Source organism: Bos javanicus, chromosome 3, assembly GCF_032452875.1.
Source record: "Bos javanicus breed banteng chromosome 3, ARS-OSU_banteng_1.0, whole genome shotgun sequence".
Classification (NCBI taxonomy): Eukaryota; Metazoa; Chordata; class Mammalia; order Artiodactyla; family Bovidae; genus Bos; species Bos javanicus.
In genome coordinates, this window is record NC_083870.1 from 82,275,741 (window position 1) to 82,302,415 (window position 26,675).

A 26,675-nucleotide genomic window follows, 5' to 3' on the forward strand; every position below is an offset into this window, starting at 1 on the left:
ACAAACTGGAATCAAGATTGCTGGGGGAAATATCAATAACCTCAGATATGCAGATGACACCATCCTTACGGTAGAAAGTGAAGAACTAAAGAGCCTCTTGATGAAAGTGAAAAAGGAGAGTGAAAAAGTTGGCTTAAAGCTCAACATTCAGAAAACAAAGATCATGGCATCCAGTCCCATCACTTCATGGCAAATAGATGGGGAAATAGTGGAAACAGTGACAGACTTTATTTTTGGGGCTCCAAAATCACTGCTAATGGTGACTGCAGCCAAGAAATTAAAAGACACTTATTCCTTGGAAGAAAAGTTACGAGCAACCTAGACAGCATATAAAAAAGCAGAGACATTACTTTGCCAACAAAGGTCCATCTAGTCAAGGCTGTGATTTTTCCAGTAGTCATGTATGGATGTGAGAGTTGGACTATAAAGAAAGCTGAGCACAGAAGAATTGATGCTTTTGAACTGTGGTGTTGGAGAAGACTCTTGAGAGTCCCTTGGACTGCAAGGAGATCCAACCAGTCCATCCTAAGGATATCAGTCCTGGGTGTTCATTGGAGGGACTGGTGTTGAAGCTGAAACTCCAATACTTTGGCCACCTGATGTGGAGAGCTGACTCATTTGAAAAGACCCTGATGCTGGGAAAGATTGAAGGCAAGAGGAGAAGGGGATGACAGAGGATGAGATGGTTGGATGATATTACCGACTCAATGGACCTGAATTTGAGTAAACTCCGTGAGTTGGTGACAGATAGGGAGGCCTGGTGTGCGCAATCCATGGGGTCACAAAGAGTTGGACCCGACTGAGCGACTGAACTGAACTGAAGCTCCCTGGGTTGATGATGGACAGGGAAGCCTGGTGTTCTGCAGTCCATGGAGTCGCCAAGTTGGACACACCTGAGTGAGTGAAGTGAACTGAAGAGAGTAGCCCTCAAAGTTTTCATCACAAGAAAAACAATTATAAATGAGTGTGGTGATGGATTTTAACTAGACTTACTATGATGATCATTTCACAGTATATACATACATTGAATCATTTTGTTGTGTATCTGAAATTAATGTATTTCAATTGTTGAATTATTGTTCAATTATTGAAATTAATTGTATTTCAATCAAAGAAATTTCCTGACTTTGTTGGTTGTATTGTGATTATGTAAGAGAATATTCTTGTTCTTAGAAAAACACACAAATATTTTTGGATAAAGTTATACAGGGTCTCAAGATTGCTGGGAGAAATATCAATAACCTCAGATATGCAGATGACACCACCCTTATGGCAGAAAGTGAAGAGGAACTCAAAAGCCTCTTGATGAAAGTGAAAGAGGAGAGTGAAAAAGTTGGCTTAAAGCTCAACATTCAGAAAACGAAGATCATGGCATCCGGTCCCATCACTTCATGGGAAATAGATGGGGAAACAGTGTCAGACTTTATTTTGGGGGGCTCCAAAATCACTGCAGATGGTGACTGCAGCCATGAAATTAAAAGACGCTTACTCCTTGGAAGGAAAGTTATGACCAACCTAGATAGCATATTCAAAAGCAGAGACATTACTTTGCCAACAAAGGTTCGTCTAGTCAAGGCTATGGTTTTTCCTGTGGTCATGTATGGATGTGAGAGTTGGACTGTGAAGAAGGCTGAGTGCCGAAGAATTGATGCTTTTGAAGTGTGGTGTTGGAGAAGACTCTTGAGAGTCCCTTGGACTGCAAGGAAATCCAACCAGTCCATTCTGAAGATCAGCCCTGGGATTTCTTTGGAAGGAATGATGCTAAAGCTGAAACTCTAGTACTTTGTCCACCTCATGGAAGAGTTGACTTATTGGAAAGGACTCTGATGCTGGGAGGGATTGGGGGCAGGAGGAGAAGGGGATGACAGAGGATGAGATGCCTGGATGGCATCCCTGACTCAATGGACATGAGTCTGGGTGAACTCTGGGAGTTGGTGATGGACAGGGAGGCCTGGCGTGCTGTGATTCGTGGGGTTGCAAAAAGTCGGACATGACTGAGCGACTGAACTGAACTGAACTGATACAGGGTCTCTAACATTTTCAGTAGATCATAAAAAAAAAAATTTGTATTGTATATGTATATATTCGTGTTTGTTTATATAGAGAATGGTAAAGCAACTGGGACAAAATGTAATAAGTATTAAAGTCTGGGTCAAGGATAACAAAAACTGTTATTCCTAATTTTTTTTTTTTTTTTTTGAGTGCTTAGGTCTATAGCATTAGATTATATGGACTTGATTGGATTAGATGATTCCCTTCTTTCTAGTCTGCCTGCCGTGTGGGAGACCCAAGTTCAGTCCCTGGGTTGGAAAGATCCCCTGGAGAAGGAAATGGCAGCCCACTCCAATATTCTGCCTGGAAAATCCCATGGATGGGGAAGCCTGGCAGGCTACAGTCCACTGGGTCACAGAGTCAGACATAACTAACAACTTTCACTTTCATAGTTGTTTTACAATACTATGTTGGTTCCTGTTGTACATACAACAAAGTAAATCAGCTCTGTGTATACATATTCGAATCCCTCTTGGGCCTCCCACCCACCCCCAGTCCGTCCTACCCACTTGGCATTACAGTAGAGCATCAAGCTGAGCTCCGTGTGCTGTACTGCAGGTTTCTGGTACAGATAACTTAGAATGTTTTTAACTTTAAAATATATAAAAATTAAATTACCCCTCAAACTACTCATCAAATTGTTTTTTAACTTGCTCTGTAACAAGAGAAGCCACGGCAATGAGAAGCCCTCTTGCCACAACTAGAGAAAGTCCGTGAGCATCAATGGAGACCCAGTGTAGCCATAAACAAATAAATAGAAATAAACATTTTAAAATGCTAATGGATGGGTTAAACAGTAAATTAGACGCAATTAAAGAAAGAATTGTAAACTAGAAGATTGACCTGAAGAAACTGTGCAAAAAGTAGCATAGAGATTAATGATAAGAAATAGATGTTTAGACATATTAAAAATGGAATAGAAAATCTAAGATTTCTTCTAGAGGGATTCGCAGAAAGGTAGAATCAAGGAGAACCAGTATTTGGAGAGATTATGGCTTAGATTTTTCCAGAACTGATAAGATACAAATCCACATAAAGAGACTGCTTTAGATACAAACCGACATGGTTGTGTGCTTAGTCGCTCAGTCATGCATGACTCTTTTTGACCCTTTGCACTATAGCCCTCCAGGCTCCTCTGTCCATGCAATTTTTCAGGAAAGAATACTGGAGCAGGTTGCCATTTTTCTTCTCCAGGAGATTTTCCCAACGCAAGGATCAAACTCGTGTCTCCTGTGTCTCCTCATTGCGGAGAGATTCTTTACCCTGTGAGCTATTCGGGGAAGCCCAGTTCTCTATCAGTCTTTTGATAGAGAAACTTTTGACACCATAAACATGTTGCCCAATAACTGGTCATGGTTTGGGCCACTTTTATCATTAAGAATAGCAAGATTAATCATTAGTTACTTTCACGTGGTAACCATATTTCTGTGTGCATTGGAGTGATAGTCCCACTTACCCATACTGTGATAGTGATTATATGACCTCTGTGAATGTTGAACACAAAAGAGCATAAACTTGAGTGAAAGGGAGAATGCAAAAGAGATGGCAGATTCTTATTCCTTCTTTGCTTATTCCCATATGTAGAATGAAAAACATCATTTTAGATTTCTTAATTTATATCTTAAGAGTCACATGGGATGTGAATTTGGCCATTGCCTTTAGTCAAAAGATTTCTAAGTGTCTCATAAGCATATTGCATAATCTTCTAAACACTCTTCATGTAGTTGTAGCTGGCAGTAATATCTCCATTATAGAGAGGAGTAAATGGAAGCACGGTATACCAAATGATATTTTTATATCCATCAGAAATGTCTTACTGGTTTACAGGCCAGTATTACTATCAACTTTATGAAGCTTAGTGAGATTATGTGATTTGCCCAACCTTAGAGAAAGAATTTGGCATAACATCAAGGCTCCCTGAGTCTTATCTGCCTTACTAATTTTATCTCCTCCCCACACATACACACACTTAGCCTCAGCTCTGCTACTCAAATCATATTTAATCCAATGTTTTAAAAGTCCTGTAAGGGATGATGGATAACTGTTAGTCACAATTGTGGTTACTTATGAGGGAAAAAAAAGGCTGAACAGGATGGGACAAAAGAAAGGTTTGGCAGGAGGTGGGGGTAGATGAAACACATCTCCCATCCAAGTTCTAACCAGCTCGGACCCTGATTAGCTTCTGAGGTCAGATGAGATTGGGTGCATTCAGGGTGGTATGGCCATAGACAGATGGCAAACTTCTATTTGTTCAGTGATGGTTACAAGTGTGGTTGCCTTATAATAATCCATTAAGCAATATATTTGTTTAATGTTAAAAAAGAGAAAGTCCTGTAAGGGAACCTTAACTCATGTAGCTTCATGAGTCTTTGAAGTATCATTCCTGGTTCTTAATTAAAAATCAAATGATAGTTTATTTTTTTCTAGAACAACTTTTAAAAAAAATATTGTAACTGCTATTAGTAATGTTGTATACTAAAACTCATGCATTTGTTCTGTTCTGATGAATTGTTATTCATTTGCCAAGTCATGTCTGATTCTTTGCGCGCTCATGGACTGTAGCCTACCAGGCTCCTCTGTTCATGAGATTTTTCCAGGCAAGAATACTGGAGTGAATTACTATTTCCTTCTCCACGGGCTCTTCCTGAATCAGTGATCCAATCCGTGTCTCCTGCATTGGAAGGCAGATTCTTTACTACTGAACTAGCAGAGAAGCCCTCTGATGAGTTAGAGAATCCTAGTCAGGATATTACCATGTGGTAAGCTAAATAAAATAGTGGAAGATGGTCTTAAAGAGTAATATGGCTAATTCTATACAGTTACTCTCTGCCTGTTGATATAAAACCATATTCTTTATCTTTCTTAAATCCTCACCAGCAGTAGTGCTGGTAGCAAACAGAATTTTGATCCCAGTGAATCTAAACCTAGTACACCTAAAGCTGGACTTACATTCAAATTGTGGGCATAGGTGTAGATATGGGTTAAGGTGGAAATGAAGAAAACCTATAGAATTTAAAGTTACCCATAAGAGGGGTGTAATTAGGAAATAATAGGTGGGATGTAATTAGTATATAGTGAGGCTTCCCTGGAGACTCAGTGGTAAAGAATCTGCCTGCCAATGCAGGAGACACATATTCAGTCCCTGAGTTGAGACTATACTTGAGAAGGAGATGTCAACCCACTCCAGTATCCTTGCCTGGGAAGTACTATGGACAGATGGGCCTGGGAGGCTACAGTTCACGTGCTCACAAAAGAGTCAGACATGACATAGTTAAAGTGTAGTTCTGTGGCATTTAAGTATAGGTAACCCTTGAGTTATTTGGGGATTAAGGACACCAGTTACAGTTCACTTATAGCTTTACAATCAGCATTGCGTATCCCTTGTTCCACATCCATGGATTCAACCAGCTATGGTTTGTGTAGTACTACAGTACGTATTTGTTGGAAAAATAAAGCTCAAGTATAGGTGGATCCTCGCAGTTCAAACTCAAGTTGTTCAAGGATCAACTGTACATTCACGTAGTTGTATAGCTGTCACCATCATTCATTTCCAAAACTTTTTTTTATCTTGCAGAACTGAGATTTTCTGTCTGTTGAACAGTAACTCCGTATTCACCTCTCCTCCCAGCCCCTGGTGACTACCTTTCTATTTTCTATCTTTATGAATTGACTACTTTAAGCACCTCACTTGAATGGAATTATATAGTATTTGTCCCTTTTTGATTGGCTTTTTCACTAGCATAATGTCTTCAAGGTTCATCCGTGTTGTAGCATGTGGAATTTCTTGCCCTTTAAGGCTGAATAATATTCCCTTGTGTGTGGTGTGTGTGTGATTGTGTGTATTCACACACAGATATATACATATATATAGATATATAGATATATGTATATGCCAAATTTGTTTTACATATTCCTCCGTCCACAGACACTTGCACTGCTTTCAGCTTTTGGCTGTTGTCAGTGATGCTGTTATGAACATGAATGTACAGATGTGTCCCTGCTTTTAGTTCTTTCGGGTATATGTTCAGAATTGGGATTGCTGGATTATATGTTAATTCTATGTTTAATTTTTTGAGGAACTGCCAAACTATTTCTATAGCAGCTATACCATTTTACAGTCCTATCAGCATAAGAGTTCCAGTTCTGCATCCTGGCAAACCCCTGTTTTCTAGGGGTTTTTGGGGGGTGGGGTGGGGTTGATAGTAGTCATCCTAATGACTTGTGGTGTTATCTTGTGGTTCTGATTTGCATTTCCCTAATATTATTGATGTTGAGCATCATTTCTTGTGTTTTCCACCCACTTGTATATCTTTTTCGGAGAAATGTCTATTTGAGTTCTTTGCCTGTTTTGACATGCCCCTTTTTTAAAACCAATGAAAGTCGCTCTGTCATGTCTGACTCTTTGCGACTATACAGTCCATGGAATTCTCTAGGCCAGAATACTGGAGTGGGTAGCCTTTCCCTTCTCCAGGGGATCTTCCCAACCCAGGAATCAAACTGGGGTCTCCTGCATTGCAGGCAGATTCTTTACCAACTGAGCTAATCAGGGAAGCCCTGATAAAACCAGGTTCAATTCCTAGATTGGAAAGATCTGCTGAAGAAGGGATAGGCTACCCACTCCAGTATTCTTTGGCTTCCCTTGTGGCTCAGCTGGTGAAGAATCTGCCTACAATGTGGGAGACCTGGGTTCAATCCCTGGATTGGGAAGATCCCCTGGAGAAGGGAAAGGCTATCCACTCCAGTGTTGTGGCCTGGAGAATTCTGTGGCCTGTATAGTCTGTGGGGTCACAAAGAGTCGGACACGACTGAGTGACTTAAATTTTTTTAAAACCAAGGTAGTAACCACAAGAGATACTTATTTATTACTTTATAGAACTACCAGAGATAGATCACTTTTAATTGCTAATTAATACTGGTAGCAGATGAATAAATACTTTCGGAAAATATTTGTATATATAAACATGTAATCAAGTTTTGCCTATCCTTTGTGCATTTCATCCATCTCTTTCTGTTTCTGTTAACACAGTCCTAATCCATTTAACATCATCTCATGTTTGTGCTACTGTTGGTTGTTTTTTCAAAAAGGTAAAAGCATTTAGTGGGTGCTTAATTTGATAATTTATATCTTGACACTGGGCCCAGTTCTAACAGAATGGTAAAAATAGATGTTCATAAATTCCTCTAGTAGTTTGCTCTTCTTTACCTCTTCTTTAGCACCTCCCCCTCAATTCAACAAGGATTTATTGGGATGTGAAATCTGAGTTTCCCTGAGATTGTGTGATAGTGGATAAATCACACCAAGTCTTCCCTATTGGATGAACCAAATAATCTCTTAGGTCCCTCCTAGTCTTGTCTGGTAAATGTCTTTATGATTTTTGTAAATATTACCAGCTTTTGGTCATTAGATGCCTGAATTATCTGAAAACCACGTTACCCACAATAAACCATGTTTTTAGATTTTCACTGAAGAGAGGGGAAGATAACAGTCTAACTCAAATTACTTTCTTATTTACTATCATATATCTCCTTGGGCTTCTTCTTAGATCAATCTCAGACCTAACTAGAAACCTTTTAAATACAAGCATTTAGTTTTCAAGAATTAGCCATCACTCATAAAGCAATATAGTATTTTGAGCAGTTAATGTCAGGGTGGGGTTTGTTTACTTCTGAAAAGTCGTATTGCATCTTAACAGCATGTAAAAACAAAGGCTAAAACTGTACTGTGTACTTTTAGTTTCTGATTTCTACTTTTGAAGTTTTATGGGCTTCCCTTGTGGCTCAGCTGGTAAAGAATCTGCCTGCAATGCCAGGGACCTGGGTTTGATCCCTGGGTTGGGAAGATCCCCTAGAAAAGGGAAAGGCTACCCACTCCAGTATTCTGGCCTGGAGAATTCCACAGACTGTGTAGTCCATGGGATCGCAAAGAGTTGGACACAACTGAGCAACTTTCATTTTCACTTTCACTTTGAAGTTTTATAAATACGAAAACGTCTCACACACCTGAATAGGGTAATATATATTCCAAAACTAAATATGTGTACTTTTTTGAATTAAATGCCATTTTTATTTGTTCATACCTCTGTTCACTTGCTTTATTGAGAATTCACATTAAATTGATTTCAAGTGGACTTCTAAAAGATATGAGTAATTCTTCAAACCAATTTAGTTAATCTTAAGAAATAATGTTATATGTTAGGCTAATGTAAATATAATAGCAAAATTAAATGAACTATTCTAGATAAACTTTTGTATTTAACATTTATTGCTGAATAATTTTTATAAATTGTCTATTTCTTCTATTTTTGCTCCTGTCACTTGTTCGAAATTCAGTAGTCAGTTATTTATGAATAGTCATTTTTTAGGATCTATGAATTTTTTTTGTTTTCTGTAATATAAGCTATAATAAATTGTTTTCTTTATGCTCAAATTCTCTAATATTTTAAGTAATTTAATTACTTTTTCTCAGAGATTAGGAAGATACTTTTAATGCTGCGTTTGTCACTGGGAAAACTAGTTTTAATTTATATTGACCTTTTTCTCCTTTGAGCATTTAGTCTGCTTTCAATAAAATGTTGATGACTGCTCTTTAGAAGACAGCTGTACGAAATAAAGTATTATAAATATTCAGCTTTCCTTTCTAAGCTTTGTCACCAACAGCTGGGCATCCAGTTTAGCAGAACAGATTTTGCACAGAGAGAGCCTGGCATGTTCCTGAATCAGTATAGTGAAGGAGACAAAAAAGTAGTTTCTTATGGATTGGGGACTTATAAAGACATAGAGCATCTGTTCCTCAGTTAAGTCATAGTCTGGTTGCACTGAATCATGTTTAAAGCTAGAATAATGTGTAAAACTTTTTCACCTTGCTCATACCTTTATTTTAATATCTAGTGTATTATTTTTGCAAATAAAATGCTTTCAACATCTCCATTGAAGGTATGTAAATGATTTTGCTCTTATCTATAATTTTTCGTTAGTGATATTAAAACACACAAAGATACTAATTTTTTACTAAGATTATTTTATTATATAACTTTAATGTTTGAATTGTATGATAGTGCATATATATACAACTCATATATGAAAATCCATTTAAATATTTAATTATGATTTCATCTTGATATATGCTATTAAACAGTTTCCTCATTGTGAAAATTGCTTTCTTCATAGGTATTCTACTTTAGTTGGTGAAAGTAACTTAAAATGGAATCTTTGTTTATACAGATTACTCTTAAATACTTGGCTATTTGAAGCATATTAAATCTAAGATGTCTTTAAATATTTTGTTTGCAGTGTTAAAAGATCACTGAAATTGGATGGTATGTTAAAAGCAGATGTAAGTATTTACTTGTGAATTTGTAGTTGCATGATAACATAATAAGATTGTATTTTTATTTTTTTAACAGCTAATTTTCTCTTATACTAAATGTAAGAAGTATCAGAAACTCCTGTGACATAATTGTTATTGGCACACCATTTTCTACATATAAAGTTTGTAATATATGGAAATTCCTTGCAGGCTTGATATTTTTATTTAAGCGACAAATTATTTAGAAGCCTTAATGAAGTAATTTAGTAGAAAAAAATGCTTTGCAACTTAAATGCAGATAAATAAAAATGGAACAGTGACAGTGCTTTAATCTACATTCTGTAATCTGCTAAATTGAAATAAAACATTAACAACATTTTTATATCAAAAAGGTACCTACTCCCTCACCTCACTGACATGATTAAACATAAAATACTAGCACTGTAATAACTTTCACCATGGTTATCACAATAAGAATAAAATTGTACTGTTGCTGTTACATTTTATAAATCTTGTCGTAGCACATTCCCAGTACCAGCATATCATGACATATGCTAGTTTAGTATCTGTTTATTATCTTTTCATACCAACAGTGGATCTAGATACAAACACTAATACTAGCATACTTATGGCCTTAGTAATTTTAAATGCAAATAAATTGGTGAGAAAGTAAATTAAAATAAATAGGTAGTCAATAAATGGGCTCCTATATGAGATCCCATATGAGAATGCCATTTCAACAAATGGGTTTTGTATGGAATTTCTCTTCAGAAGACTGGTATTCAACAATTTACCATTTTTAAAACTTCCTAGATGCTTTTCTAAAAAATTTAAACAAAGGTGGCAAAATACTGCATTGCCACTAAAAAAATCATTAGCGGTGTAATTAGCAATTTAAAACACCATTATCCAACTTGTTCGGTACAGAATGCAGCTGTGACTGTAATTTTGCATCTGTTTCTTTGGTCAGAATGGTGTTTTGGTAGATGAGTAGTCCAGCTTGAAATGAAATACAGTTCTTCTCTGCCCCAAGACTGTTCTTTGGGAGGTGATAACACCATTCGAATGAAAGAGAATGGCCATTTAGGAATTCATCCTTTTCATAAAGTACAGTTGTCATGGATAGCTTTCTATCTAATTTCTTTCCAGATTAGGATGTATCAAGGTAGCCAGTGAAACAGTGAATATCCTGTATTAGAAAAATACATTGTTATGTTTGGCCCAGTTCTGTACCTTTAAACCAGTTGACAGTACCACATGGCCACGGACTGCTAAATGCAGATTCCTTAAATCCTAGCCAGGGCCTTCAACATTTCTATTTTCTAACCTATTTCTAATATTTATTATTTTTTCTGATATTTTCAGCTTTTGTACTTTTGCCTCATCATTTATTTGCAGCTCTGTCTTAGATCTCACAACTTTTGCTCTGGCGCTACATCTAGGCTTCTCTCCTTAGCTATATTTATGCATCTGTCTACTCCAGTAATTAGCCCTGAAGCAGCCTGGTTCCCAAGAATCTACCTGTATGCCAGTGATTCCACTGAGGCTGCCTTAGCCCATGCAAAGGAAAATCAGACATTTAAAACATCACCTATAAGTCGTCTACTACTACTACCACGACGTCGCTTCAGTCATGTCTGACTCCATGCAACCCCATAGATGGCAGCCTGCCAGGCTCCCCGTCCCTGGGATTCTTCAGGCAAGAACACTGGAGTGGGTTGCCATTTCTTTCTCCAATGAATGAAGGTGAAAAGTGAAAGGGAAGTCGCTCAGTCATGCCTGACTCTTAGCGACCCCATGGACTGCAGCCCACCAGGCTCCTCCATCCATGGGATTTTCCAGGCAAGAGTACTGGAGTGGGGTGCCATTGCCTTCTCTGACCTATAAGCACCTAATTGCTTTGAAGCTACAGAGGAACTTGTAGTAACTTTGTGCTCATTTTGCCTTATCAGCATGATGCTGAAAGAAGACAACTGTGGTATTGAAGGAAAGGAGATGGCTCTTAAATCCTAGTTGGTTGAAGTGTAGTCTGTTCATCTTAAACATCTAGTGTTTGCTCTCCCAGAGATGTTTGGAACTAGCAAATCCCAGTGTTCCCAATGTGGCTATGGACCTTCATGAAGATAATGCTCCATGATGTTAGGGCAAGTCTGCAAAAGTAATTTTCCTTATGATTCCCCTAATAGGAGAAATTGAGGTATGGCTCATCCCCTGTGATCCTCCATTTCATATATAGTGTGTATACTATAAGTACCACTATTTGCTAGTCCTCCCAAATTGTTGAGGGTAGTGAGGAGTGATAAAGATTTTGATTTCTCAACACCTACAGTATTGGGGTTGCTCAAGTTATTACCCTTCAAACACTGTTTTTAGATGAATTTTCAAAGACAAAGTTGAATTATTTATTACAAGTAATTTAAAAATTATTCATTACAAATAACTACCAGTGGCAGTTCAGATGAATTTGTAGGGACAGCTGTAACCTGCTCATATACCTAGCCAGCTTGACCTAATCTCTTTCAGGCTACCTCATAGAAGGAACTGGAGAACAGATGCTGCAGATGGGAAGGGAAGGAGCATACTTCCTACCAGATCAGATCAGATCAGTCGCTCAGTCGTGTCCGACTGTTTGCGACCCCATGAATCGCAGCACGCCAGGCCTCCCTGTCCATCACCAACTCCCAGAGTTCACCCAGACTCACGTCCATCCAGTCAGTGATGCCATCCAGCCATCTCATCCTCTGTAGTCCCCTTCTCCTCCTGCCCCCAATCCCTCCCAGCATCAGAGTCTTTTCCAATGAGTCAACTCTTCGCATGAGGTGGCCAAAGTACTGGAGTTTCAGCTTTAACATCATTCCTTCCAAAGAAATCCCAGGGCTGATCTCCTGCAGAACGGACTGGTTGGATCTCCTTGCAGTCCAAGGGACTCTCAAGAGTCTTCTCCAACACCACAGTTCAAAAACATCAATTCTTCGGCGCTCAGCCTTCTTCACAGTCCAGCTCTCACATCCATACATGACCACAGGAAAAACCATAGCCTTGACTAGACGAACCTTTGTTGGCAAAGTAATGTCTCTGCTTTTGAATATGCTATCTAGGTTGGTCATAACTTTCCTTCCAAGGAGTAAGTGTCTTTTAATTTCATGGCTGCAGGCACCATCTGTAGTGATTTTGGAACCCAGAAAAATAAAGTCTGACACTGTTTCCACTGTTTCCCCATCTATTTCCCATGAAGTGATAGGACCGGATGCTGTGACCTTCGTTTTCTGAATGTTGAGCTTTAAGCCAACTTTTTCACTCTCCACTTTCACTTTCATCAAGAGGCTTTTGAGTTCCTCTTCACTTTCTGCCATAAGGGTGGTGTCATCTGCATATCTGAGGTTATTGATATTTCTCCCAGCAAAGGCCAACTTAATAGGCATTCTGCCAGAGGAATGGCAGTGCAGATTTAAGGGAAGTTTGCTGATTGGGACATGCATACCCAGTCGAAATTACTGCATTACCATTAGTAGGATACTCCTAAGTCTGATTATTCCCATTATCTCATCTCTCTGAGACAAAACTTTTCCTGACTCCTGAAATTAGAAAGAACATTGGATTTCAGGGCTTTAGAAAATATGACAGCTCACATTCTGTAGGCTCACTTATTGGTCTGGCTCATGTCTGCTCCTTTCTCCTCTCCTTCCCTCCTCTTCCCCTGCTTTTTTCCTTACCTTTTTATTACGTAAATTTTTGAACATACACTAAAGTAGAGACAATAATACAATGAAGTACCATGTAACCATCACCCGTCTTCCAAAAGTATTAACATTTTGCTATTTTTTGCTTCAACTATCTCTATATATGTATGTATATATTTACATATGTGTGTATGTATCTGTATATTTTTCCCTGGAATTTTACAAATCTCACACATGTTATTTCATTAGAATATTCTTCAGTATGAATTTTTAACAGATAATGACTTCTTTCATAACTATAGTGCCACTATCATAACTTATAAAATAAGAAGTAACTCCTTAATAATATCTTTTACCCAGTCCATATTCACATTTCTATGGTTGTTTTAAAATGTCCTTTTTTTATTAAAATCAGGATCCAAACAAGATTTCCACATTGTAATGGTTTTTATGTATCATAAGTCTTTTTTTTGCACCAAGTCTTTTAAAATCTTTTAAAATCTCACTTTTTTTTTTTTTTTAATCTCACTCTTTTTCTTATAATTTATCTTTTGGAAAAAAACTGAAATATTTTTTCCATAAGTGTATTTCACATTCTAGAGTTTATTGTTTTCTTGTATTCTTTAGAAAAGTGATTTCTCTATTCACATTTCTCTATTTCACAATTCACATTTCTTCACATTTCATATAAAATGTCATTAAAGCTAGAGGCTTGATTAGATTCTGGTTCATATTTTTGCTAAGAATGCCTCATAGGTAGTCTTTGTATTTTCTGTTGCATCACCTCCACAAGTACAAGGTGGTCTTGGTTTCAAGTGTTGCCAGCCTGATTCACCCATAGTAAAATTCTCAATCTTCTAATGTTTTTTTTTAATTCATTAATGATTATTTTATAGTTCCTTATTTCACTACAGTTACCAAATACTGATCCCTTTTTTGCCTTTTGATTTTGGAGACTTTTGATTATAGAGAATGCGCTGCCTACTGTACAGCTTCAGTAAGTATCAACACAAGGCTAATATTGTTTCATATATGCTCCCATGCATACTTCAGTATCCCCTGTACTAGATTATTTGAAGCAAATCTCAAACATCATCCATATCATCCATAAATACTCCAGTAATTATTTTAAAAAGATAGACTTTAAAAAAGGTATAATAGTATTATACCCCACTTCCACCTCTGCTATGATCTCTGCAAAAAAAAACTCTCTGAAAATTAACATTAATTCCTTAAGTGGACATCTTTGCTCACATTCTCCCAATTATCTCATATACCTTTTGACAGTTCAATTCTTTTAAATTTTAGCATTTTTTATTCACATATAATGTAAAATTCATAATTTAAAAGTATACACCAGTGATTTATTATGTACTCATTACATTGTGCAGTCATCATCACTATCTGATTTCAGAACATTTCCACCACCCCAAAAACAAATCCATACCTATTAGCAGTTAGTTTCAATTCCCTCCTCCTCTCATTCCCTGGCAACTACTAATTTATTTGCTGTTTCTGTGGATTTGCCTATTCTGGCCATATTATATAAATGGAATCATACAATATGTGGCCTTTGGTGACTGACTTCTTTCATTTAGCATAACATTTTCAAGTTTTATCCAAGGTTTATCACATGAACAGTACTTCATTCCTTTTTATGGCTCAGTCTTATTCTTTTGTATGGGTATATCACCTTTTGTTTTTCTGTTCCTCAGCTGAAGAATGGGCTTGCATTCTTCAGTGCTGCTAGTGGTGAAGAAACCCCCTGCCAATGCAGGAGACACAGGTTCTATCTCTGGGTTGGGAAGATCCCCTGGAGGAAAGCATGGCAACCCACTTCAGTATTCCTGCCTGGAGAATCTCAGACAGAGGAGCCTGGCAGGCTTTGGTCTGTAGGGTTGCGAAGAGTCAGACATGACTGAAGCGACGTAGCACACACATACAGCTGAAGGACCTTTGAGTTGTTTCCACTTCATTACTATTACAAATACTGTATATAACATTCTTGTACAGCATTTTGTATGAATGTGTTTTCAGTTATCTTATATACCTGGGGTGGAATTGTTGAGTCATATGGTGATTCTAACTTTTTACAAAATTGCTAAAGTCTTTTCTACAGCATTTTACATCCCCACTAACAGTATGTAAGGGTTCCAGTTTATCCACATCCTCCTCAACATTTCTTATTATCTGACTTTTTGATTCTAGCCATCCTACTGGGTGTGAAGTCATATCCTGTTGTGGTTTTAATTTGCATTTCCCTGGTAATATTGAACATCTTTTCCTGTGCTAATTGGCCATCTGTATATTTTCTTTGGTGAAATATCTTCACATCTTTGCCCATTTTTTAATTGGGTTGTCTTTTTACTGTTGAGTTGTAAGAATTCTTTATATATTCTCAACACTGTTACCTTATCAGATATATGATTTGCACATACTTTCATCAGTTCTGTGGATTGTCTTTCTTGATAGACTCCTTTGATACACAGAAGTTTAAAATTTTGATGAAGTCCAACTTATTTTTTTCTTTGATGGCTTGTGCAACCTATAGTAATGCCGACTTCCACTATATTTCTTTCTAGGAGTTTTATAGTGTTTAGCACATATGTTAAAAATCTAATAGATAATAGAGTTCATTTTTGACATGGTGTGATATTAGGGGCATGTAGTTCATTTGTCCTAGCAATGTTTGTTAAAAAGCTATTACTTCCCCCATTGAATGGCCTTAGAACTCTTATTGAAGATTAGTTGACTATAAATATATTGTTGGGGGCCGGCGTGAGGTACTCCACCCGTGGCAAAGGTCATGGGGAAGGAGGCTCAACATAAGCAAAGGCAGGATCAAGCCTCAGGAGTACCCCTGGAAATCCTCGAGCATCTATCCCCATAACCAGAGCCTGCCTACTTTGCTACTTTGTGCTCTCACCTACACCTCTGACTTTACGGGGGGCTGTCCCCCACCACCTCTTTTGGAGAAGGAGTTAACTTAGAGCTCCACTTAATAATAATTCCTGGGCGTGATAGGAGTGTTTCAACCTACAAACTCCTCAAACTCTACAAACCTACAAACTGCCTGACAGGCTTGTCCGGCCACATGTGATTGCTCACAGCCTCCCAACCGTGAGAGGCACGAGATGCTTTAAACCTTCTAAAAACAGGTTCCTTAGAAAAGTTAGAAAACTATTAGTATAAGTATAATGGGCTGATTAGAAATTGTATTGGTGAAGGGTTTTTCATTTGTTGAGCCAATGTTTGTTGCTAAGTCTCCACATCCCCTGCCCTTACACACATTAATGAATATATAGAAGAAATAAGTATTAACCTTTGATATTAATCACGTTAGACCTTAGGCTAAGTAAATTCTTTCCTTAACTAAAACCCACTACACCCTCACCCTATAGGAATGTAACTTTATTTGGGTGGCGTCTGTTTTAAGAATAATCACCCCTGGAGAAATAAGTGTCCTTGTTGACTGACCGCTGTCACAAGGAGAGGGTCATAAATTGTCAGCAGGCCCCCTGGCCAGAAGATGATGTAACACCCCTAAGACCTCTGTATACATTTGTGTGAAGCACCTGACTTTGATAAAAGTCAGGACCGCTGACCCCACGTGACTTTTGCATAACATCTCAGTGTATAAAAGTAGACCATGGAAAATAAAGAATTGGGATCAGTTCCTCAAAATACTGGTCTCCCCATGTCGCTCTCTCTCTTACACTCTGGCTGAGTCTCCATCTGGAGCGTGGAACCCGCCATGCTTACTAATTTTGCCTGGGCTTCTAAGATCCGACCGGGGAGGCCTCAGTATCTCCTCTCGTTCGGGAGAACAGAAGGATGCCTGCGGCCTACGTAAGTGGTGCAAGCTTCTTGTCTTGAAGTTTTATTGGTCTCCCGCGTAAACCAAGCTACTCAGCCTCTTTTCTCCACTGAATTTTCCTACTGAGCTATCCTCATTCTATTACTCTTTACACCTTTAATTAATATCTAATTGAAGCTATTGTATCCTGATCCTCGCCGACGCCGTCCACGCTTCGAATTCCCTGGATCAGCCGGGACTGGACCCCGGCAATATATGAATTTATTTCTGGACTCTCAAGTCTATTCCATTTGTCTACACATCTGACCTTATGCCACCACCATGCTGTGTTTCAAAATAAGTTTTTTAATTACTATAAATTTGAAATTAGGAAATATGAGTCTTCCAACTTTGTTCTCTCTGTTGCAGAGATTGGGCTGTAGTTTTCTTTTAAGGTATTCATCTGGTTTTGCTATCAGAGTAATGCTGGTCTCATAGAATGAGTTAGAAAGTGTTCCCTGCTTTTTTATAGAATTTGAGAAGAATTGATGTCACTTCTTTAAATGCTGGTAGAATTCACCAGTGAAGCTCTCTGGCGTTACAGTTTTCTTTTTCACAAGTATTCTGAATTAATCTAATCTGTTTTCTTGCTTTTAATGTGTTCCAGTTTTCCATTTCTCCATGATTCAGTCCTGGTGGGCTGTGTATTTTGGGGAATTTGTCCACTTCATCTAGATTAGCTAATCTGTTGGCATACAATTGTTCATAGTATCCCCTTATAATCCCTTTTATTTTTCAAAGGTTGGTTGGAATATCTTCCCCCTCATTCCTGATTTATTAATTTGAATCTTATTTCTTTCTTGGTCAGTCTAGATAAAGGTTTGTTGGGTTTTTTTTTTTTTTTTTCCCCCCCAAAGAACCAACTTTTGAATTCATTGATCTTCTCTTTTTTCTTATTTTCCATTTCATTTGCTTTCTCCTCAATATTTTTTTTCTTCTAGTGTCTTTGGGTTTAGTCTATTCCTTTTCTAATTTCTTAAGTTGAAAGCTTAGGTTATTGATTTGAGAGCTTTCTTCTTTTTTTAATGTAAGTGTTTAAATTTTTCTCTGAGTACTACTTCCATCCTATAAGTTTTTATATATGTTATGATTCATTTTCATTCTCTTCAATATGTTTTCTAATTTCCATTTTGATTGGTTGTCTAGGAGTATGTTATTTAATTTCTATAAATTTATTTTCCAAATGTCTTTATGTTTTTAATTTGTAATTTTATTCTGTTGTGATTAGAAACTATTCTTTATATGATTCTAATTTTTTTCACATTTACTGAGTGGTTGTTGTTTTTTTTTTTTTTTGCTGCTTAACATATCTTCTGTCCTGGCTAATATTACGTGTGCACTTGAGAAGAATGTGTATTCTGCTATTGTTGGATGGAGGGCTCGATAGATATGTGTTAGGTCTAACTGGTATATAGTATTGTTCAAGTCTTCTGTTTCCTTGCTGATTTTTTTGTCTAGTTGGTCTATCTATTATTGAAAATGGGGCATTGAAGTTTCTGCTATTATTTTTCTTTTTCTTCCTTCAGTTCTGTCAGTTTTTGCTCCTTGTATTTTGGGGCTCTCTTGTTAGATGTGTGTGTGTTTATAATTTTTTTATCCTCTTTTCTTTCAGTATCAGTACATCTTTATTCATTGAGTTTTCTTGGCAAGAAGAGGAAAGGGAAAAAGGATCAGCATATAGCAGAAACATTATAGTAAACCTATTGCAGAAAGGAAAGAAAGTATCTAGTACAACCAAGAACACACACTGCTGATAGAGTCACCAAAGGTCAAGGGAGCTCAGTTTTCTGTAGTTCAGGAATGAGAAGAAGGAATCAGGGAAAGAACAGAGGATCAGGCTATCCTTCCTTCCCTATAAATTCAAGAACTGGCACAAAGCTTTGGTGTCTAGTAGTAAAACATGGTGGAGAAGGCAATGGCACCCCACTCCAGTACTCTTGCCTGGAAAATCCCATGGATGGAGGAGCCTGGTAGGCTGTAGTCCATAGGGTCACACAGACTCGGACACGACTGAAGTGACTTAGCAGCAGCAGCAGCAGTAAAACATGGAGTTGTTAATTTGTCCATCTCTTATTAAACATAAATTTCAACTTAAGTTTTTTGTATCTGCATAAAGGCTCCTGAGTGACTTAAATATACATTCATCTTCCTTTCTTGGTTTCCCACCCCTTCTTTCTACATGAAAGCCTCCCATTTCTCCTCTCTTAATAGGAAATTAAGTAGATTTGGTTCATTCATATGCCACTGTAAGTTTTGGCATGAATCATATCAAGGAGTAGTCTTGACTCACAAGGTTTGGCACAAGGAATGACATTCCTAACGTCTTCAGGTTATTTTACACAAATCATTCAAAAGTTATGGAGACACTCAAGAATCACATGAGTATGTCTATGTAAGGTAGGAGTCAAGCTTTTAGGAAAAATCTGGTTTAAAACAGGAAATAGGGAAAGGAGAAAAAAAGGATGACCCAAGGCTTTCACTTTTTTCCTCTTCGTTGTTTTTGTTTAGTTGCTAAGTCATGTCTTACTCTTTGTGACCCCTTGGACTATAGCCTCCCGGACTCCTCTGACCATGAAATTTCCCAGGGAAAAATACTGGAGTGAGTTGCCATTTCCTTCTCCATTTCTTCAACTTTAGTGAGATATAATTGATCAAAATGTAAGATATTTGAAGTGTACAATGTGATGATTTGATTTATAGATTGTGAACATGTATATTCATTGTGTGTACATATATGTGTGTGTGTCTTTTTTATACACACACACACACATTGTGAAAGGATTGTTCCCATCAATTAATCCATCTATAACTTCAACTTTTTCTTTTTCTTTTTTGGTAAGAACATTTAAATTCTACCCTTCTAGCAGATTTCAGTTACTATATAATAGTGTTATTAGTTATAGTCACCATGCTGTCCATTAGATCCTCAGACCTTATTTATCTTACAATGGAAGTTTGTACCCGCTGTTCCTCCATCTCCCAGTGACTAAAAACCACTTTCCTACTGTCTGTTTCTGTGAATTAGACCTTTTTATTTTCTTTTTTTAATTTTATTTTATTTTTAAACTTTACATAATTGTATTAGTTTTGCCAAATATTGAAATGAATCCGCCACAGGTATACCTGTGTTCCCCATCCTGAACCCTCCTCCCTCCTCCCTCCCCATACCCTCCCTCTGGGTCATCCCAGTGCACCAGCCCCAAGCATCCAGTATCGTGCATCAAACCTGGACTGGCAACTCATTTCTTACGTGATATTTTACATGTTTCAATGCCATTCTCCCAAATCTCCCCACCCTCTCCCTCTCCCACAGAGTCCAGAAGACTGATCTATACATCAGTGTCTCTTTTGCTGTCTCGTACACCGGGTTATTGTTACCATCTTTCTAAATTCCATATATATGTGTTAGTATACTGTATTGGTGTTTTTCTTTCTGGCTTACTTCACTCTGTATAATAGGCTCCAGTTTCATCCATCTCATTAGAACTGATTCAAATGTATTCTTTTTAATGGCTGAGTAATACTCCATTGTGTATATGTACCACAGCTTTCTTATCCATTCATCTGCTGATGGGCATCTAGGTTGCTTCCATGTCCTGGCTATTATAAACAGTGCTGCGATGAACATTGGGGTACACGTGTCTCTTTCCCTTCTGGTTTCCTCAGTGTGTATGCCCAGCAGTGGGATTGCCGGATCATAAGGCAGTTCTATTTCCAGTTTTTTAAGGAATCTCCACACTGTTCTCCATAGTGGCTGTACTAGTTTGCATTCCCACCAACAGTGTAAGAGAGTTCCCTTTTCTCCACACCCTCTCCAGCATTTACTGCTTGTAGACTTTTGGATCGCAGCCATTCTGACTGGCGTGAAATGGTACCTCATAGTGGTTTTGATTTGCATTTCTCTGATAATGAATGATGTTGAGCATCTTTTCGTGTGTTTGTTAGCCATCTGTATGTCTTCTTTGGAGAAATGTCTATTTAGTTCTTTGGCCCATTTTTTGATTGGGTCATTTATTTTTCTGGAGTTGAGCTGTAGGAGTTGCTTGTATATTTTTGAGATTAGTTGTTTGTCAGTTGCTTCATTTGCTATTATTTTCTCCCATTCTGAAGGCTGCCTTTTCACCTTGCTAATAGATTGCTTTGTTGTGCAGAAGCTTTTACGTTTAATTAGGTCCCATTTGTTTATTTTTGCTTTTATTTCCAATATTCTGGGAGGTGGGTCATAGAGGATCCTGCTGTGATGTATGTCAGAGAGTGTTTTGCCTATGTTCTCCTCTAGGAGTTTTATAGTTTCTGGTCTTACGTTGAGATCTTTAATCCATTTTGAGTTTATTTTTGTGTATGGTGTTAGAAAGTGTTCTAGTTTCATTCTTTTACAAGTGGTTGACCAGTTTTCCCAGCACCACTTGTTAAAAGAGATTGTCTTTAATCCATTGTATATTCTTGCCTCCTTTGTCAAAGATAAGGTGTCCATATGTGCGTGGATTTATCTCTGGGCTTTCTGTTTTGTTCCATTGATCAATATTTCTGTCTTCGTGCCAGTACCATACTGTCTTGATAACTGTGGCTTTGTAATAGAGCCTGAAGTCAGGTAGGTTGATTCCTCCAGTTCCATTCTTCTTTCTCAAGATAGCTTTGGCTATTTGAGGTTTTTTGTATTTCCATACAAATTGTGAAATTATTTGTTCTAGCTCTGTGAAGAATACCGTTGGTAGCTTGATAGGGATTGCATTGAATCTATAAATTGCTTTGGGTAGTATACTCATTTTCACTATATTGATTCTTCCAATCCATCAACATGGTATATTTCTCCATCTATTAGTGTCCTCTTTGATTTCTTTCACCAGTGTTTTATAGTTTTCTATATATAGGTCTTTAGTTTCTTTAGGTAGATATATTCCTAAGTATTTTATTCTTTCCATTGCAATGGTGAATTAAGGAATTGTTTCCTTAACTTCTCTTTCAGTTTTCTCATTATTAGTGTATAGGAATGCAAGGGATTTCTGTGTGTTGATTTTATATCCTGCAACTTTACTATAATCATTGATTAGTTCTAGTAATTTTCTGGTGGAGTCTTTAGGGTTTTCTATGTAGAGGATCATGTCATCTGCAAATAGTGAGAGTTTTACTTCTTCTTTTCCAATTTGGATTCCTTTTATTTCTTTTTCTGCTCTGATTGCTGTGGCCAAAACTTCCAAAACTATGTTGAATAGTAATGGTGAAAGTGGGCACCCTTGTCTTGTTCCTGACTTTAGAGGAAATGCTTTCAATTTTTCACCATTGAGGATAATGTTTGCTGTGGGTTTGTCATATATAGCTTTTATTATGTTGAGGTATGTTCCTTCTATTCCTGCTTTCTGGAGAGTTTTTATCATAAATGGATGTTGAATTTTGTCAAAGGCTTTCTCTGCATCTATTGAGATAATCATATGGTTTTTATTTTTCAATTTGTTAATGTGGTGTATTACATTGATTGATTTGCAGATATTGAAGAATCCTTGCATCCCTGGGATAAAGCCCACTTGGTCATGGTGTATGATCTTTTTAATGTGTTGTTGGATTCTGATTGCTAGAATTTTGTTAAGGATTTTTGCATCTATGTTCCTCAGTGATATTGGCCTGTAGTTTTCTTTTTTTGTGGGATCTTTGTCAGGTTTTGGTATTAGGGTGATGGTGGCCTCATAGAATGAGTTTGGAAGTTTACCTTCCTCTGCAATTTTCTGGAAGAGTTTGAGCAGGATAGGTGTTAGCTCTTCTCTAAGTTTTTGGTAGAACTCAGCTGTGAAGCCGTCTGGACCTGGGCTTTTGTTTGCTGGAAGATTTTTGATTACAGTTTCAACTTCCGTGCTTGTGATGGGTCTGTTAAGATTTTCTATTTCTTCCTGGTCGAGTTTTGGAAAGTTGTACTTTTCTAAGAATTTGTCCATTTCTTCCACGTTGTCCATTTTATTGGCATATAATTGTTGATAGTAGTCTCTTATGATCCTTTGTACTTATGTGTTGTCTGTTGTGATCTCTCCATGTTCATTTCTAATTTTATTGATTTGATTTTTCTCCCTTTGTTTCTTGATGAGTCTGGCTAATGGTTTGTCAATTTTATTTATCCTTTCAAAGAACCAGCTTTTGGCTTTGTTGATTTTTGCTATGGTCTCTTTTGTTTCTTTTGCATTTATTTCTGCCCTAATTTTTAAGATTTCTTTCCTTCTACCAACCCTGGGGTTCTTCATTTCTTCCTTTTCTAGTTGCTTTAGCTGTAGGGTTAGGTTATTTATTTGATTTTTTTCTTGTTTCTTGAGGTATGCCTGTATTGTTATGAACTTTCCCCTTAGGACTGCTTTTAAAGTGTCCCACAGGTTTTGGGTTGTTGTGTTTTCATTTTCATTAGTTTCTATGCAAATTTTGATTTCTTCTGTGATTTGTTGGTTATTCAGCAGCGTGTTGTTCAGCCTCCATATGTTGGAATTTTTAATAGTTTTTCTCCTGTAATTGAGATCTAACTTTACTGCACTGTGGTCAGAAAAGATGCTTGGAATGATTTCTATTTTTTTGAATTTACTAAGGCTAGATTTATGGCCCCGGATGTGATCTATCCTGGAGAAGGTTCCATGTGCGCTTGAAAAAAAGGTGAAATTCATTGTTTTGGGATGAAATGTCCTATAGTGCCGGTGCCAGCCGGCAAAGTCGATCAGGTCCCGAGAACGTGCACGGCGGGGCTAAGAAAGAAACTAAAGCAAGAGACTACAACAAAGATGGGGTCGAGAGGTTCAGACACATCTCCACGAAGGGACGCAGTCTGACACCAACTTTATTCAGTATCTCATATTTATACAGAAGAGTGTGAGAAAGACAAGACAGTTGACTTTTTTTCTTGGTTGTCCTATACATCTTACAAACAGTCACAAGAAATCTTGAGAGCATGGGAATGGCTCCCTGTTATTATTTCTTCACCAGATAACATTTCTCTGTGCGTTGTAAGTTTGCACAGAACTCCAGGTGTCTGCAGTAAATAAGCGCCTATTTTCTGGGGTGGCGGGACAGAGAGCTATGTTTGCAAGCAAACCCTCAAGGACTGAGGCAGCTCCCAGAGCTGTGTCCTTCAAGCAAAGGACCCCGTTCTCACGGGCAGCTCCCCGCATTATAGATATCAATTAGGTCTAACTGATCTATTGTATCGTTTAACGTTTGTGTTTCCTTGTTAATTTTCTGTTTAGTTGATCTATCCATAGGTGTGAGTGGAGTATTAAAGTCTCCCACTATTATTGTGTTATTGTTAATTTCTCCTTTCATACTTGTTAGCATTTGTCTTACATATTGCGGCGCTCCCGTGTTGGGTACATATATATTTATAATTGTTATATCTTCTTCTTGGATTAATCCTTTGATCATTATGTAGTGACCATCTTTGTCTCTTTTCACAGCCTTTGTTTTAAAGTCTATTTTATCTGATATGAGTATTGCTACTCCTGCTTTCTTTTGGTCCCTATTTGCATGGAAAATCTTTTTCCAGCCCTTCACTTTCAGTCTATATGTGTCCCCTGTTTTGAGGTGGGTCTCTTGTAGGCAACATATGTAGGGGTCTTGCTTTTGTATCCATTCAGCCAGTCTTTGTCTTTTGGTTGGGGCATTCAACCCATTTACGTTTAAGGTAATTACTGATACGTATGATCCCGTTGCCATTTACTTTATTGTTTTGGGTTTGAGTTTATACACCGTTTTTGTGTTTCCTGTCTAGAGAATATCCTTTAGTATTTGTTGGAGAGCTGGTTTGGTGGTGCTGAATTCTCTCAGCTTTTGCTTGTCTGAGAAGCTTTTGATTTCTCCTTCATATTTGAATGAGATCCTTGCTGGGTACAATAATCTGGGCTGTAGGTTATTTTCTTTCATCACTTTAAGTATGTCTTGCCATTCCCTCCTGGCTTGAAGAGTTTCTATTGAAAGATCAGCTGTTATCCTTATGGGAATTCCCTTGTGTGTTATTTGTTGTTTTTCCCTTGCTGCTTTTAATATTTGTTCTTTGTGTTTGATCTTTGTTAATTTGATTAATATGTGTCTTGGGGTGTTTCTCCTTGGGTTTATCCTGTTTGGGACTCTCTGGGTTTCTTGGACTTGGGTGATTATTTCCTTCCCCATTTTAGGGATGTTTTCAACTATTATCTCTTCAAGTATTTTCTCATGGTCTTTCTTTCTGTCTTCTTCTTCTGGGACCCCTATGATTCGAATGTTGTAGCGTTTAATATTGTCCTGGAGGTCTCTGAGATTGTCCTCATTTCTTTGAATTCGTTTTTCTTTTATCCTCTCTGATTCATTTATTTCTACCATTCTATCTTCTAATTCACTAATCCTATCTTCTGCCTCTGTTATTCTACTATTTGTTGCCTCCAGAGTGTTTTTAATTTCATTTATTGCATTATTCATTATATATTGACTCTTTTATTTCTTCTAGGTCCTTGTTAAACCTTTCTTGCATCTTCTCAATCCTTGTCTCCAGGCTATTTATCTGTGATTCCATTTTGATTTCAAGATTTTGGATCAATTTCACTATCATTATTCAGAATTCTTTATCAGGTAGATTCCCTATCTCTTCCTCTTTCGTTTGGTTTGGTGGGCATTTATCCTGTTCCTTTATCTGCTGGGTATTCCTCTGTCTCTTCATCTTGTTTAAATTGCTGAGTTTGGGGTGTCCTTTCTGTATTCTGGCAGTTTGTGGAGTTCTCTTTATTGTGGTGTTTCCTCACTGTGTATGGGTTTGTACAGGTGGCTTGTCAAGGTTTCTTGGTTAGGGAAGCTTGTGTTGGTGTTTTGGTGGGTGGAGCTGTATTTCTTCTCTCTCCTTTCAAAGACTTGGGTTGCTTTTCTGGGTGCCTGATGTCCTCAGCTGGCATTCAGAAGTTGTTTTGTGGAATTTACTCGGCGTTTAAATGTTCTTTTGATGAATTTGTGGGGGAGAAAGTGTTCTCCCCGTCCTACTCCTCTGCCATCTTAGCTCCTCCTCCCCTTTTTATTTTCTTCACATGTAAGTGAGACCGTGAAGTGGTTTGTCTTTCTCTCGTTGCATTTCACTTAGCATAACGTTCTCCAGGTTCATTCATGTTGTCACTAATATCAGAATTTCCCACTTTAAGAAGAGCAGCCTTAAGATGATGTTTCAGATCCCTTTGGCTGCTGAACAATCCTCTGAAAGATACTTCATATTTTTTTTTTTTGATACAAAAGAAATTTGTGTACAATTAAAACCCAAAAGCACATTTGGAACGATCAATACATTACATTTACATAGTCTGAGTCACATAACAGTCACCAAATCATTAGCTGTCAAGCTTTACAAATCTCAGACAGATATTTAAATGGAAAATCAGCAAATGAAAAAATATTCAGTGTTATTCATCATTGAAAATACAAATTAAAACCACAAAGTGATAACCATTCCCACTGACTAGAATAGCTAAGTTCAGTTCAGTCGCTCAGTTGTGCGTGACTCTTTGCGACGCCATGGACAGGAGCACGCCAGGCTTCCCTGTCCATCAGCAACTCCCAGAGCTTGCTCACACTCATGTCCATCGAGTTGGAGATGCTATCCAACTATCTCATCCTCTGTCATCCCCTTCTCCTCCTCCCTTCAATCTTCCACAACATCAGGGTCTTTTCAGATGAGTCACTTCTTCGCATCAGGTGGCCAAAGTATTGGAGTTTCGGCTTCAGCATAAGTTCTTCCAATGAATATTCAGGACTGATCTCCTTTAGGATGGACTGATTTGATCTCCTTGTAGTCCAAGAGACTCTT

General features: G+C 37.7%; 1 protein-coding gene across 5 annotated transcripts in view; it reads left to right on the top strand.

Moving 5' to 3' along the window:
- ITGB3BP (integrin subunit beta 3 binding protein) overlaps nucleotides 1-26,675 on the top strand; it is a 106,635-nt gene that overhangs the window by 11,203 nt on the left and 68,757 nt on the right. For all 5 annotated transcript variants that reach the window (XR_009735415.1, XM_061411741.1, XM_061411742.1 and 2 more), the window contains exon 2: nucleotides 9,343-9,385. Coding sequence is in view for 4 of the 5 variants with exons in the window: in XM_061411741.1 (XP_061267725.1) it covers nucleotides 9,343-9,385 (43 nt within the window). In the remaining variant the exon portion in view is untranslated. The remainder of the gene's footprint in view (nucleotides 1-9,342; nucleotides 9,386-26,675) is intronic.